The sequence below is a fragment of the Lotus japonicus genome, chromosome 1 (genome assembly GCF_012489685.1).
Source record: "Lotus japonicus ecotype B-129 chromosome 1, LjGifu_v1.2".
In the NCBI taxonomy this organism is placed as follows: Eukaryota; Viridiplantae; Streptophyta; class Magnoliopsida; order Fabales; family Fabaceae; genus Lotus; species Lotus japonicus.
The window spans coordinates 89840956-89855172 of NC_080041.1; the positions used below are offsets into that span (position 1 = coordinate 89840956).

General features: G+C 36.0%; 2 protein-coding genes across 6 annotated transcripts; one reads left to right on the plus strand and one right to left on the minus strand.

Annotated features, from left to right (window-relative positions):
• The first annotated feature begins 428 nt into the window (after positions 1 to 428).
• LOC130727635 (casein kinase 1-like protein HD16) lies at positions 429 to 8141 on the plus strand. Of its 5 annotated transcripts, none has more exons than XR_009015407.1 (19): positions 429 to 989; positions 1184 to 1294; positions 1383 to 1456; positions 1555 to 1624; positions 1709 to 1764; positions 1864 to 1935; positions 3915 to 4009; positions 4102 to 4168; positions 4250 to 4379; positions 4459 to 4677; positions 4772 to 4914; positions 4992 to 5166; positions 5302 to 5392; positions 5509 to 5666; positions 5768 to 5956; positions 6030 to 6229; positions 7030 to 7239; positions 7307 to 7540; positions 7672 to 8141. XR_009015407.1 is itself a non-coding variant. In XM_057578820.1 (16 exons), the coding sequence occupies exons 1-16, from the start codon at positions 687 to 689 to the stop codon at positions 6087 to 6089; spliced, it is 2013 nt and encodes a 670-aa protein (XP_057434803.1). In that variant the 5' UTR covers positions 429 to 686; the 3' UTR covers positions 6090 to 6446. The 5 variants fall into 5 exon arrangements, 2 of the variants coding, with proteins under 2 accessions (XP_057434803.1, XP_057434804.1); XR_009015406.1 differs by having other exon boundaries at positions 7030 to 7218; XR_009015405.1 differs by having other exon boundaries at positions 7030 to 7540.
• A 1429-nt stretch (positions 8142 to 9570) lies between these two features.
• LOC130727636 (protein SAWADEE HOMEODOMAIN HOMOLOG 1-like) lies at positions 9571 to 13947 on the minus strand. Its single transcript, XM_057578823.1, has 9 exons — positions 13790 to 13947; positions 13477 to 13562; positions 13318 to 13363; positions 13121 to 13208; positions 12337 to 12400; positions 10748 to 10799; positions 10476 to 10619; positions 10275 to 10394; positions 9571 to 9946 (listed from the first exon to the last, which is right to left on the minus strand). Exons 1-9 carry the CDS (start codon positions 13844 to 13846, stop codon positions 9908 to 9910), a joined length of 696 nt encoding a protein of 231 aa, XP_057434806.1. The 5' UTR covers positions 13847 to 13947; the 3' UTR covers positions 9571 to 9907.
• Between the last annotated feature and the right edge of the window lie 270 nt (positions 13948 to 14217).

The following is a 14217-nucleotide window of genomic DNA, read 5'->3' on the forward strand; positions in this document are numbered from 1 at the left end:
AACTTGAAACATGAGTGTCTCTAAAATTATTGTGGAGAATGATCTAGTTTTGTTGTACAACTCATTAAAGTTAGTTGTGACTCATTGCATCCCTATGCTTCCCTTGACAACCAAATTTGAGCTTGGAAGGAAAAGGGTTGGGAGTTTTGTTGTGTCCACGTTTGTCGAAAGGGTAACCAAGTGGCAGACTGCTTGGCGAGCATGGCGCATGACCTGGGGTTAGGAATTCATGTTATGGAACGTTCTCCTCCGAAGTGTTCAAATTTACTTTTGTTTAATGTTTCAGAGTGTTATTCCCGCGCTCTACCCGCGTGTAGTTTTCTTTTTCGAGTATAGTCGTCCCCTTATAGAAAAAATTGAATTTACAAATTGAATTGAATTTTCAAAAATAATTGTAAAAAATAAAAATAAAAGAAAAACAAAGCAAGGCTTGTTCTTCTTCTCTATCAACCCTTGGTCTCTCTGTACTAGAAAATCTAGAACTACCAACAATCCCTTTATTCTCGTGTTTCCCTCCACAGATCTCTGAAATCTCCTCTCATCTCTTCCAAACCCTAACCTTCTCTTCATCGTTCTCGATACGCCATTGTTCATCTTCTCTTACATTCATTCACTTCTTCACTGATCGATGATTCTAGAACCTTCCCGAACCTCCCTCTTCTTCATGGCTCAACGCCACCCTTACCATGCCTGAACTGCGTACCCGACCACGCAGAAACCGCCCGCACATAGATAACGCTAATCCCAACCCGATCACCCATCCGGTGGCCGCCGTAGTGAAGAATCGGAGACAGAAGAAGGTTTGCGCTGCCGGTGATATTGTGAACAACGACGAAGCCGGTGCTGTTCGTGAAGGCAGAGCCGAAGAAGAGGTAGGAGAGAAGGTTTTGGGAGAGGGAGCTATGGATGACAACGATAGTGGTGGCTTCAGCGCTGATAAGGCTCCGGGAGCTGAAGATGAGGGCAGCACTGCTCCGCTTCCTGAGAAGGTGGTTTTGATTTCAAGATTTTCTCATTATTTTTGCATTTTGTTTTCTCTGTTCTCTGAGTAATATGCTTGCAGCAACGAAAGCTGGTGATTTTTTTTCCTCTGTTTCTGTATTAGTTTGCTGTGCTTTGGCTTTCAACTTAGTTCAGTTTGGTTCTATTGATGTAAAATGGTTTGTGTCTTTGTGATATGCAGGTCCAGGTTGGTGGTTCTCCGGTATACAGAGTCCACAGAAAACTTGGGAAAGGAGGATTTGGACAAGTTTATGTTGGTCGCCGCATAGGAGCTGGTTCCGGTGCTATTGAGGTATTGGTTTGAGAGTGTTGCTCTTTCTCTCTTTTGTTTGATTGACATATCTTTTGAATGCCTTATGCCCTTACTCAAATAACTGCAGGTAGCCTTAAAATTTGAGCATAGAAGCAGCAAGGGGTGCAACTATGCACCTCCTTACGAGTGGCAAGTGTACAAGTGAGTTGCCTTTCTTTTCTTTCCATGGGATGGGATTGCTCTCTAAGGTCTTAATTTTGAATATTAACTGCTAATTTTACTATGATTGTGTCTTGTAGTACTTTAGGTGGTAGTCATGGTGTTCCACGAGTTCATTACAAGGGACGGCAAGGTGACTACTATATTATGGTATGTACTTGTAAATTTGTTGGTTAAGGAATGATGTCTTGTGGGTTGCCTTTGAATGTTTTGCTAATGTAACACCATGTACAGGTCATGGATATGCTTGGCCCTAGTCTATGGGATGTGTGGAATAATAACTCACAAACGTAAGTATCTTAGTTGGAATGTTAATGAAATGTAATGAATCTTATTTTTGTCAATGTTTTGATGAATGTTGCATAGCTAACCCTCTTTTGTGGATTCAGGATGTCAACTGAAATGGTGGCGTGTATTGCAATTGAGGCTATCTCCATATTAGAGAAGATGCATTCTAGAGGGTGATGCTCATTTTCCTGATTATGCTTATTTTATATATATATATATATATATATATATATATCTTGATTTTCTTTGATTTTATGATTGAATTCAGCTCAGCGTGCTTCCTGAGTGGTCTCACTCTTCTCTCCACCTCACCATATAGTGTGATTGAAACTTAACTCAATCTAGTTAATAATGTAAGGGTAATTAGTGTAAGATAAAAAGAAAGAGGTGTGGTCAGTGTCACTTAAGCATACTTGAGGTGAGGTTAGTGTAATTTTCCGTAAAAAAAGTGAAATAAAAGAACAAGAATATGAATTTTTCCCTAAAATAAATGAAAGAAAGTGACAAGAGTGTAAGATTTGAAAATTTTCCCTATAATATATGTCTTTTATGGATCAATTCTTTCTTGAAATAATTGGTGTGAGATTTGACTGTACTCTTTATTGTGAGGCAATATTGGTCAACCGCATACAAATAGTGAAAAAGTATAGCCAAGTCTCACATCGGTTTTTTCAAAAAAAGAGTTGAGCCATAAAGCATATGATAGGAACATCAACCGGAATCTTCTACACACTTTAATCAACAATTTAATCTCTTATGCGTTTGAGTTAATTTTTTACTCACATTCTTGTCCCTTTCTTACATTTATTTTAGGGAAAATTTCACACTCTTGTCCCTCTCTTTCATTTTAATAGAGTGATTGTGTGATATGATTGAAAGAGGAGAGATAGATAGATTGTGTGAATATGTCATAGCTCAACTAGATTACACATGGTACCCCTCAAATTAACATCAGTTAACAGGAATGGAAATCTCCTACGTCACTGTTCTCTATCTCATCCCCTCCTGTCAATGAAACTCAATTAAAATTGCCTCATCATCAAACCCAATCATTTAACAACAACCGTTTCATCTCTTTATGTTTGTTTTTCTTCTGGTCGTTATTGTCTAACTACTCCGTTGAGGGAGCTTCAAGGTCTGGCCATGACCATTCTGGTGACTTCAGAAACAAATCGGCCGCCCCATCGTCGGTGTTGTGCTTCCACAAGGCAACTCTGCCGCTGAAAAATATTGAGCCACCCATCATCATGTAGTTGATTTGAGGAGTCATGCAAGAGTTGCCAATTTATTTAGTTAATTCTTTGAATAGTTTAAGGCTAGAGGGGCAGAAGACATGTCATTGGGAAGTATGTTCTTATCATCTATTATGAACTTCTCCCTTCTTTATGAGTATTTTAATTGCCCACCTATTTTAGAGTTAATTTTTTTTTCTTGGATTATGTTTGTAGCCATAGCATAGCTTCATGATAATGTTGTTGATGAGGTGATCATTCTCAATGATTGAACTATTATTTTCTATCATTTGCATTCATCATTTTCTGCATATTACGTTAGCTAATTTCAACTAGTAGTACATTGTATATTAATTAGCAGAGTGATACACAACTATATTTAAGGACCCCTTAATGGAGTTCATTGCCTTTTTTGTGAGTAGCGCTGCAACCCAAGCATCCACTCATTTGGAGTATGCTTATCTAGAATGTTTGGTCCCTTGGTGATAAGAGAAGCCAATTGTTTAGCAAAAGCAAACTATTAGCAACTATTAGCAGTTGGGGAGCTTGAGGGGTGAGGACCATGTCAGAGCGCTCGGATTTTCTATTGGGAATGTACATCAAGAAATGATTTCAAAATACATATCTTGAGCGAATTGTTATATTGTTTTGTGGTTACTGTCATGTAACAATCCATTCATAAGAAATGAAAGTAAACCTCGAAAAGCATTTTCCACGTTTCATCCCTGCTTCTAATCAATTGGTAAATACATAGATTGTGATTATTGTTTTATCATACCATACAGATGTAAGTTGGAATAGTATGATCAACATATATAAATTTTGAATATATTTACTAAATGGTTTCTAGTACATATATCAATTACACATTCACACTTTTTTGCAATCAACATTTTATCATTCTGCTGTTATCATTTCAGATACGTGCATGGTGATGTGAAACCCGAAAACTTTTTGCTTGGGACCCCTGGAACTCCTGATGAGAAGAAGTTGTTTTTGGTTGATCTTGGATTAGGTTATTATACCATATCACCCTTGAATCTTTGATGCTTTCATTGTCAACGAAGATATGCTTAATTTCTAACAATTTGGGCACTCCTCTCACAGCATCTCGGTGGCGTGACAATTCAACTGGCCTTCATGTTGACTATGATCAACGTCCGGATGTATTTAGGTAATTTATCTGTTTAATTTCTATAAACTCTTGTCAATATCTGGCTTTTGAATGACTCTGTATACCATATTCTTGCCACAGGGGCACAGTTCGATATGCTAGTGTGCATGCTCATCTTGGTAGAACAGGTAGCAGGAGAGATGACTTAGAATCTCTTGCATACACACTTGTCTTCCTTCTTCGTGGTCGGCTTCCTTGGCAAGGATATCAGGTTATCATTGTTTTGAATATAATCATTTTATTATTTATAATAATGAAAAACATGAGTCTTATCAGATTGTTTGTTACAGGGAGAAAATAAAGGATTTCTTGTCTGCAAGAAAAAGATGGCAACTTCTCCAGAAACTATGTGTTGCTTTTGTCCTGAACCTTTCCGACAGTTTGTTGAATATGTAGTGAATTTGAAGTTTGATGAAGAGCCAAATTATGCTAAATATATATCCCTTTTTGATGGGATTGTGGGTCCAAATCCTAACATTAGGCCAATAAATACTGAGGGTGCTCAGAAGGTACTTATGCTGTTATTACTTTATAATTTGCATTTTATTGTTTACAGATCCAGAGTCTAACTCGTGTTACCATTTTTGGGCTTGTGTTGTGAAGCTTATATGTCAGGTTGGACACAAGAGAGGGCGATTGACCATGGAAGAGGATGATGATGAACAACCAAAGAAGAAGGTCCGAATGGGAATACCAGCAACACAATGGATTAGTGTTTACAATGCTCGTCGACCAATGAAGCAAAGGTTTTATGCTGATGTTAAATAAGTTTTTGCAGATTATTTCTGATTGTCAGAATTTAAATGTTTTTATTTTGGTATAGGTATCATTACAATGTGGCTGATGCACGACTGGCACAACACATTGAGAAAGGGAATGAAGATAGTTTATTTATCAGCAGTGTGGCTTCTTGTTCCAATCTTTGGGCTCTCATTATGGATGCTGGCACTGGTTTCACTGCACAAGTTTATGAACTCTCTCCCCACTTTCTTCACAAGGTTGGTTAACTTGTGTTTCAGCTATGGTATTATGTATCAAATGTTAGTGATATCTTCTTTGCTTCTATGATAAAATATTCTGCATAGTATTCTACTTTGAACCTAATACAAGGTGACAAACTCATATTTTTATAGGAATGGATTATGGAACAGTGGGAGAAGAACTATTACATTAGTGCCATAGCTGGAGCTAATAACGGATGCTCATTGGTTGTTATGTCTAAAGGTCGAAGTCCTATTCTACATGTATTGTGCGTTTAGGATGTGGCAATAGTTGGCTTTGTGTAATTTGTTTGTTCAAATTGTTGTCTCACTTTGTTAGTGGAATATTGTTCCTGTTAGGGACCCAGTACTCACAGCAATCTTATAAAGTCAGTGATTCATTTCCATTTAAGTGGATCAACAAAAAATGGAGAGAAGGATTTTATGTAACTGCTATGGCCACTGCTGGCACTAGATGGGCAATTGTTATGTCCCGTGGTGCTGGGTTCTCAGACCAGGTCTTGCTTTTTATTTTTTCGATATTTTTTTATCATAAATCTGTGGCACTGAGGAATTCTATCTGATATATATTTTCTTTTCTTTCTTTACTTAATGCTAGGTTGTAGAACTTGATTTTCTGTATCCCAGTGAAGGTATTCATCGGAGGTGGGATAACGGTTACCGCATTACTTCAACTGCTGCCACATGTGACCAAGCTGCTTTTGTTCTTAGTGTCCCAAGAAGAAAACCAACTGATGAAACTCAAGAGACACTCCGGACATCTGCTTTTCCTAGTACTCATGTCAAGGTAAATAGTGCACCTGATTTTCGTGGATAATTCCTTATAATACATGCTTATGTATGATATTTTGTTTCTTCAGGACAAATGGGCAAAGAATCTCTATATTGCTTCTATTTGTTATGGGAGAACAGTTTCATAAACTGTGGATGATTTTTGAGACTCCAGCTGACATCATTTTGACCTCGTGCTTGATCCCGTTTGCCCATACATCTTTCAGTTGGGAATTGAAGATCCTGGTCTGACAATTTTTCTGAACGCAGTTCAGTAATCAGCGTTGATGTATGCTAAACCTTTATTTATGATTACTATCACATATCATGATACAAAACCTGTGCACTGTATTTCAAGTTTCAACTGTCAAAAATGACAATGAATCATCCGAAAAATTAGATCTTTTTGTCAATTAGGGCAAGTTTTTAATATGAAGTACTTTGTACATAATTGAACAGTAATTATTATGTTGAAGGCATGTGCGCACAGGTTAGGCTTTTGTTTATTTATGCTATTTTACTACTGTGATTTGCCAGTGGGTACTAATCATTGTAAGTAGTTCAGCCTTGTACTTAGCCCTTTTTATCCCTATCTCCTTTGACTTAATGCTACTCCTGGGCCTCTCGATGCCTGAATTTGACCTTAAAGACAGAAAGAAATTGTATACTCTGGCAGCAGTTTGATTGTTTAATCACTATAATCACTATAATCACAATGTTATTATTGTTGTTATTGATGTATTTCAAGTGATAGTTATATAATATGTTCAGTTACCTCCAGACATGTATTTGCTTTTGTGGGTTCATATCATGAAATGTCAATGGGGTTAGTGTGATTGAGTGAAGGATGAGGATGGCTTAGTTTTAGTTTCATTTGTCCCCAAAATTTATTCTCATATTTTTTGTGTTCTAGAAAAAATTGCACATTTAGTTTGAAGGTGTATTTGCATGTCAATGAACTTCATTGTTTCTGAATGGGAGCTATGTATCAGTTTAGTTATTAGCAGTTGCAAAAAATTGCCATCTATTTGACCAGTCTATGAATTTGAATATTACATCTGTATTTTTCTGACCACTTTCTACTTCCAGTATCCGAAGTCCGAATGATGGGCTTCTTCTGGTCACTCACTCTACATGACTGGTTGCTATATTGTTTGATTCTTTTTCTAATGTCAAACACTGCAAGACGCACTTTTGATTATTTTGAGAAGTTGGTATTGCGGAAGCTCATCAGGGGTGATAACTTGTATTACTCTTCACAGGGCTTCTGTATTACCCGTGAGTTCAATTGAACATAAGGTATTTAATTCTGAAGCTATTATTCAACTTAATTGTTCAGCTGAGACTTTCACATGGTTTGATCTAGATATGCAGCACTATGTGGATGAGACATTTGATGTTCAGTTGGCCTGATGGCACCGAGCTTTTAGTGCTCTCAAATAAAATCTGGCTCTTTGGATGCTTCATTTCTACTGCTTTGGTGGTAACTTATAGATTTCTTTGGATGGTCAAGACCATGATAATGATGCTGCAACAATCTGAATGTCAAAACTAACTGGGAAGCTGTTCAAGGAAAATGGTTTCCTTAGAACTATTAACTGTACGTGATTCTTTCCTCTTATCAAATATTTGGGTTTTCTTTGGGAATCTAGGGGGAGGGATTGTAATGGAAAGTGAGGAATGGACCCTCTTGTTTCAAGCATCTTAATTTTATTTGTGAATATTGTGAAGGATTGATGCTGAAGCCCAGAGGTGGCCTTAACTTGTTATCTTCTCATCTTGTCCGAATAGAGAAAGTGCTGTGCCTCCTAAAAGTTTCATGTTCAAGAACTGCATACAAGGATTTTCTCTATCTTCTTAGCTCTATTGGGCATCTGTTGTAGGATTTTTAAACCATTGTTGCTGTTAGCCTGTTACAACAACTTAAATAAGGGATGATTAAAGCTATCTACAGTTATGATTCTAATACCGTAACATAGTCTTTGTTTCCGAGAAACAGAAGGGAGGGGAAGGGTAAGAAGAGTGGATCAAGATTATCCCATGTTCTCGCATGTTGTAATTTTGTTAGTATCTCTCTTCACATGCATTAAATATGTAGAAACAAATCGAGTCCTTTGAATATTTATGAAAAGAGAGATAGATTCAAACATTGTCACTCCAATTTACACCGATTATGAGAGAAAAAGTCAAAGGAATTTATAGTTTGGTTGGCTTGTGTAACTTTAGAAACATCTTAATTTAACTTCTGTGTATGGACCGTGAATGGTTTTTTTAATATAGCAATCAGATGATGATTGACTGGGCCTGGAGAGTAATAACTAAAAGAACAGAGGTACACAATCAAACAAGAAGGATATTCACATTTTTTGCCCATATGCTACAAGGTAGTAGCATGATCAAGCCAGGCTTTGTGCAAATAGAGTTGGTTTACTGAAATTAAAGTACGATTTGACGAGTTTGGCAAATAGTAGCATGATCAAGAAGTTTGATCTTCCCTAACCCAGTCCAAGTAATTTTGTTTACATCTGGTAATCCTAGTCACTATTCAGTTCCTAGGAGTAGTTTGCGATGCTGGAGCTGCGCATGTTTGTTTGGCCTAAACTTCATTTAATGTTGAAGCATATATTTAAGAAACTTCATCATTTGATGAAGAGGAGCTTGATGAAGATGATGATCACGATGGAGGAGAATTCGAAGATGATAATGAAATGGCCAAATGGGAGGTTTGAGGTTTGAAGTTTAAAGTTTTCGTTTAAAGATCACGAATTGGCTGTTATTTTTAATTTTCAGCTCTCTTGGTTAGTCTAAGAACTTAAGGCTTGGTACTTTAGTTATTTATACCTTATGAGATATACTAATCCTAATAAGTAATGTAGCACTCCCTTTATTGTGGTTTGTTGAACTTAAGACTTTATTACAAAGTTAAAAATTGAGTTTATTTGGTTGATGTTTCTTTGATGGTTGTAGTAGATTATTTTTATTTACCACGATATGCATTCGTAAGTATTCTTTAAATTCTGGCAAATTCTTGTGAGTCAGTTCATGAACCTAAAATAAGTGTTACAACCTTGTTTATATTTAATTAAATAGTTTAGTCTTATAATACTTTTTGAATGACTTGGACCTAACTTTTTGAATTAATTTGGTGGGTTTAGCAAACGCCTAATATAGACTAGACCATAGACTCTTACTTTATTGTACTCCCTCCGTTCCTAAATATAAGACCTAATACAAAAAATTGCGCTTATTAAGAAAACATTAAATGTGTTCAATTAGTGTATTGATTTTTTAAAAATGCATACATTCCTCCATATTTACCCTTTGTCATTTTCTCTCACTAATTAATGGTAAGTGGTAATCAAAACTTGGGAATTGAAAACATATAATTAATGTGGAGGGTAAAAATGGAAGAGTACAAAACCTTTTGTTAGATTATTGTAACTAGGTCTTATATTTAGGAACTTCAAAATTTTAAAACTAGGTCTTATATTTAGGAACGGAGGGAGTATATAGGAGTACAAGATGAGCACATCAGTTCTCTTCGAGAGTTTTGTTGTTATTTAAATTCAGTGTATTTAACAAGCAATTCTGTCCCGAAAAACAAAAAAATATAACACAAAGAACTCAACATAATATAAAATAGCGAGGGCTTCATTGTCTTTTTCAAAAATATTGCTTAATTTTTTTACTCATCACCCCTATATGCAATATTCATCAAAGAAAAGCGTGCTAAAAACTGTTCTGGCAAAACTTTTGACAATGCCTTCCTTTACCACTCCTGTACTTTTCTGCTAAAATACTAATAACAAAAAAAGGATGGCTTACAAGCACAAATATTTCCCAAAAAGTTTCACCTTCCAATTTATACATGTTCCAGCTTTTACATTTGCCGAATACTCAAAATGTCAAGTGCTACTTGCCTCACTATACTTGTCCAAATGTCCAAAGGAATTGAAACCAAGTTCAGTTATGGTCTGCGACAAAGTCTCCTCAAGCGAACTCTTTCCTGGAAATACAAAAGATAACATTGAAAACTTAGAAACTACATTGGAACAGAAAATATAACATTGCAGACTCATAAATTACATAAGAGGACGAGCCTCCGCGGGGCAACGCAACGGTTAAGTAGTTGCCATGTGACTTTGCGATCACAGGTTTGAGCCGTGAAATTAGTCTCTACCAAAATGTGAGGTATTAGATCCACAAGGTGGATCCGGCCCTTCCAAGACCTTAAGCATAGCGAGAGCTTTACAACATCAGGTTTGCCCTTTTCTTTAGACTCAAAAATTACATATGAAATGGTTAACAGAACCAGATGAAAAAACAATTCCCACCTCAGTGTTGTCATGATCATACCGAACTAAGATGAGACACCTGCAGCCTCTAATATCATGCATTCTCCTTTGAATCTCTAATATACGAGCATCATAGTAAATTGCTTGATCTCTCCTCTCCTAAAATCCAATTGAAACTTTCAAGTTAGATACAGTGGTGTCTTGTAACAACACTTCAGCAAGGATACTCAGCTAAATCACCTGGAAGCACAGGACAGGATCTCCAACATTCAGGTAGGAACAGTCCGTGCTTTCAAAAGGAACAGAGCGCTCTCGGACTGAATCTTTTATGTTGACCCACTCATCTTCCGAAGCTCCAAATCCCACAAATCTGACACGGACTTCCTTTAACGAAAGGCAAAAACAGTATCAGATGGCGAAACCTTGAACCTTGGTAGTGGAAAATCAATTTTATTAATCCAATATCAAGTTCTGCAGCTCTAAGATATGATTATATGATTGTTAAAACTTACAGCTTCTCCCGTGCCAACAAATCGGTGAGCTAAAAATGCCTCAACATCATACCTGCAGCAATATTTTTTACTTTAAGACGAACTAAATTTGGGGAAAATATATAATTGATTGTAACAGTAATCATAAAAAACAATGTTCCTGTATATCTAAACTAGACACTATTGCAAATCTCGTAAAATTACATGATAGCATATCAGTAAAAGTTATGAAAACCAGTCATTATTCTCTTGAATATCATTCATTCCCCTTTAAATCAAGCTGGAAAAGTACAGCTCAATATGAAAAACAGAAACAAAGTTCTTACAAGTTTCAATATTATAGAGGAGAGGGAAGAATAGAGGATCAAAACTAATTGAAATTTGCTTATGAAATGTCAAAAAATGTCACCCCAAAATATGAACAATCCGATTGTTATTCGTATTTCGTAGTATAGATGGCCTAAAACTCTTTGAAAATCATTTTCTTCCCAGTTTCCATGATAACAATTGAAGTGATTAAAAAATAGGCACTAGAACCAACAGAATCATTTTTCTCTCTTAACAATTATGTGTGTTTATAAATACATGGACTGAGACTAATTTTACTTAAAACTCACCTCTAAATCTCAATGTTCCCTTATACATGCAGGTATGTAGGTATATATGTATTAAGGAGTTATTTGAGTTTATTTAAGAAGCAGGGAAAACATAACAGGAGGATCAGGAATCCTGCTAATAAATCAAAAAAGGAATACACACACACAGACACAAGTTAAAAGTGCGAACACCAAAGAAAAGACATTTGAACAACCATCAGCATAAAACCACAAGGAAGAAAAACACATTGTCTCTTTATTGAAGAGAGGTGAATCAATCCAATCCTGCTTAACAATGAGAAAAGAAAGAAGAAATGCAAAAGGATAATATATATGTACTAGAGCCTCAGTTGTTTAACGTATCTATCAAGTGAAGACTTGGGTAAGTTCCATCTTCAGAATACTATAGAATTAAGCAACTTTAAAAAGCACATTCTTACCCTACTATTGATGTGAACATGTTCAGTCACTTATCATAAAATTTATGCCACAGGGAATATGTGTCTCCGCAATAATAATGATAATTATGACGACAAAGATGATGATGGTGATGATAAAATTAAGAACAATAATAAAAATGAAAATAAAAGATAGCCAGAAGTGGCATTGTTGCATCTTTAATTTATTTTTTCCATTCCATTAACAATTGGAAGTATGTGATTTTACATAAGCCAAAGCCTGATGTTTAATACAAAATTGAAAACTTCAAGCAACCTTACTAATTGAAAGCATGCCAGGAATACTGTGATTTGTGAAACGGTACCAACATTATCTAAGGATCTCCAAGGTAAACATAGTGCTATGGAGAAACAAAAAAACTTTAGATAGGAATCTGCAAGTAGATTTATAATATACGGAAATAGAACAAGAGAATACTATTCTTTAATGCTCAGATAGGTATTCATCAAAACCTTTCAGCAACCTTAAAATTTAAAATACTTAATATCAAGCATTTCACGAATGATGAACTGCTAAAAGTATCTAAACTAAGTGCAATAGTGAATATGTGCTCACCATGCTCCATCTTTTGTTGATCTCGCTTCAAATTCCAACTGTGATGGGTCTCGGATAGTTTCTCCTGCAAAGTAATCATTCCAGGCATGATTTCACAAGATGGGCTAATTTGACAACATTGATTAAAAGTTGACTAAAAAATATTAATAAACACAAGGTAGCAGCTGCCTATATGAAAAAGGAGGAAAACAGAGATTGAGAAAGAGCCCGTCATCTTATACCGCATTCATATTCTCTTCATTATCCCAAGTCTGTATTTTCTTCTACCAAACAGGCTCCAAATAACAATTACAGCATAGCAGTTTAACATGAAACCCGTATTTTAACTGACATTATATGAGACTTTTCATGATATTACGGAGCATGGCTTTGTTAGTAATTACTTTCACGAGGCACTAAATATCCGTATATTTTAAGAAATCAACATCTCTCTTCACTATATCTTGTTCAAGTGTACCATGGTACTTTCTGTTTTGTAAAGCATGGTTGCATGTGCTAAAAATCCGGTTTCAGTTTTGCTTCTCAATTCTCATCTCACATGGCATTAAAGCAATTATATCAAATTAACAAAATGTAATAAGGACCCCAAAACACATCGAACATAAAACAAGCACCTAACGTAGATTTAGGCAGCAGCAATGATAAGATTTAGGCAGCCATGATAAACACTAGAAGAGTACAAGTACATGAAATAACCTCATATTGACCATTTGAATGCTTGAAGACAGGAGCATAGCATAAGCAAGAACTAGACTAAGAACTTAAGGCATGGCAGAAGTCTCACCTTCCTTACATTTGCCTTGAGAAGACTCCAAATTATTTTCAGGGACTTCTGGTAAGTCTTGAATTCTAGCCTGAAACCAACTTTGTACCTAGGATTTCCCCCAAAACAAAGGAACAATTAATCAATACTTATTTTTCTTTGAAAAGAAAAGAAAAACACAGACAAAGGGTTAACGCTTAAGGGTTTCAAAATGCAACCTCGGTCCATTTTACAGTAGGTTTCCCAGCACGACCAGACGAACGGCTGCAGAACAATAACAACATTAAAAACACAAGGCTCTTCATCTATTACCAGAAGAGAAAAACAAAACCAATCATCATTGAAAAATGAAAACTAACACAACAAACACTACTCACTTGAAAGATGCAGTGAGCTTCTGGTAAAATTCGCGGTCGAACGATCGTCCCTGTGATTCACCTGATAACTTGTCCATTTTCTCAATCTGTTAACAGTGTACACAAACTCTAAATCATTATCAGAATATCAGAGAACTACCAAACACTACCTACATATGATAATCAAACTTGACAATATTGGAAGTAGCATGAGTAGAGAATCAAACAAACACTGAAACATTAAAACAAAACATGAGAGAAATCGTGGTAACACATAACATTTACAAGCAAAATTTGGCAAAAGAAAGCATGGTGTTAGAGAACGAACGCAAACCTCGGCGTTTGTGAATCCAGAAAAGGTGGCTCTGTTCCGAGGACGCAAACGGTCCATGAGGGAGCTTCACTGCAGTGAAAAACCCCAGCACAACCACGCTCACTCACTCTTCGAAGAAAAATAAATTGTTCAACAATTTTTGAGAATTGAGAACGTTGACAACACATTAATTTTTTCTTTCTTCTACAGAATCGTCAGCAGAATGTTTGTAAGCCCATCTTGTGTAAAAAACAATCCATTTTTTATGGGCCTTACTTCTCATGGAAATAAATCCCGGAACACAAAAATAGGTTTTTTATGCTGGAACACATGTTGAGCAGCATTTCGGAAATTTTAATAATTCTCGGAATGCTAGTTAACATAGGTTCCGGAATTATAAATCTCAGGATGTACTACATTTAAAGGGTATTTAGACAATTACTACTTTA

What these genes read in the sequence shown, in the direction of transcription:
- LOC130727635 (XM_057578820.1), top strand. Translation starts at nt 687, where the DNA reads ATGCCTGAACTGCGTACCCGACCACGCAGAAACCGCCCGCACATAGAT. An exon ending in TTCCTTGGCAAGGATATCAG is followed by an intron (nt 4,380 to 4,458) that starts GTTATCATTGTT and finishes TGTTTGTTACAG; the next exon opens with GGAGAAAATAAAGGATTTCT. An exon ending in CGTCGACCAATGAAGCAAAG is followed by an intron (nt 4,915 to 4,991) that starts GTTTTATGCTGA and finishes ATTTTGGTATAG; the next exon opens with GTATCATTACAATGTGGCTG.
- LOC130727636 (XM_057578823.1), bottom strand. Translation starts at nt 13,846, where the DNA reads ATGGACCGTTTGCGTCCTCGGAACAGAGCCACCTTTTCTGGATTCACA. An exon ending in CTGGATTCACAAACGCCGAG is followed by an intron (nt 13,563 to 13,789) that starts GTTTGCGTTCGT and finishes CACTGTTAACAG; the next exon opens with ATTGAGAAAATGGACAAGTT. An exon ending in ATCCTGTCCTGTGCTTCCAG is followed by an intron (nt 10,395 to 10,475) that starts GTGATTTAGCTG and finishes ATTGGATTTTAG; the next exon opens with GAGAGGAGAGATCAAGCAAT.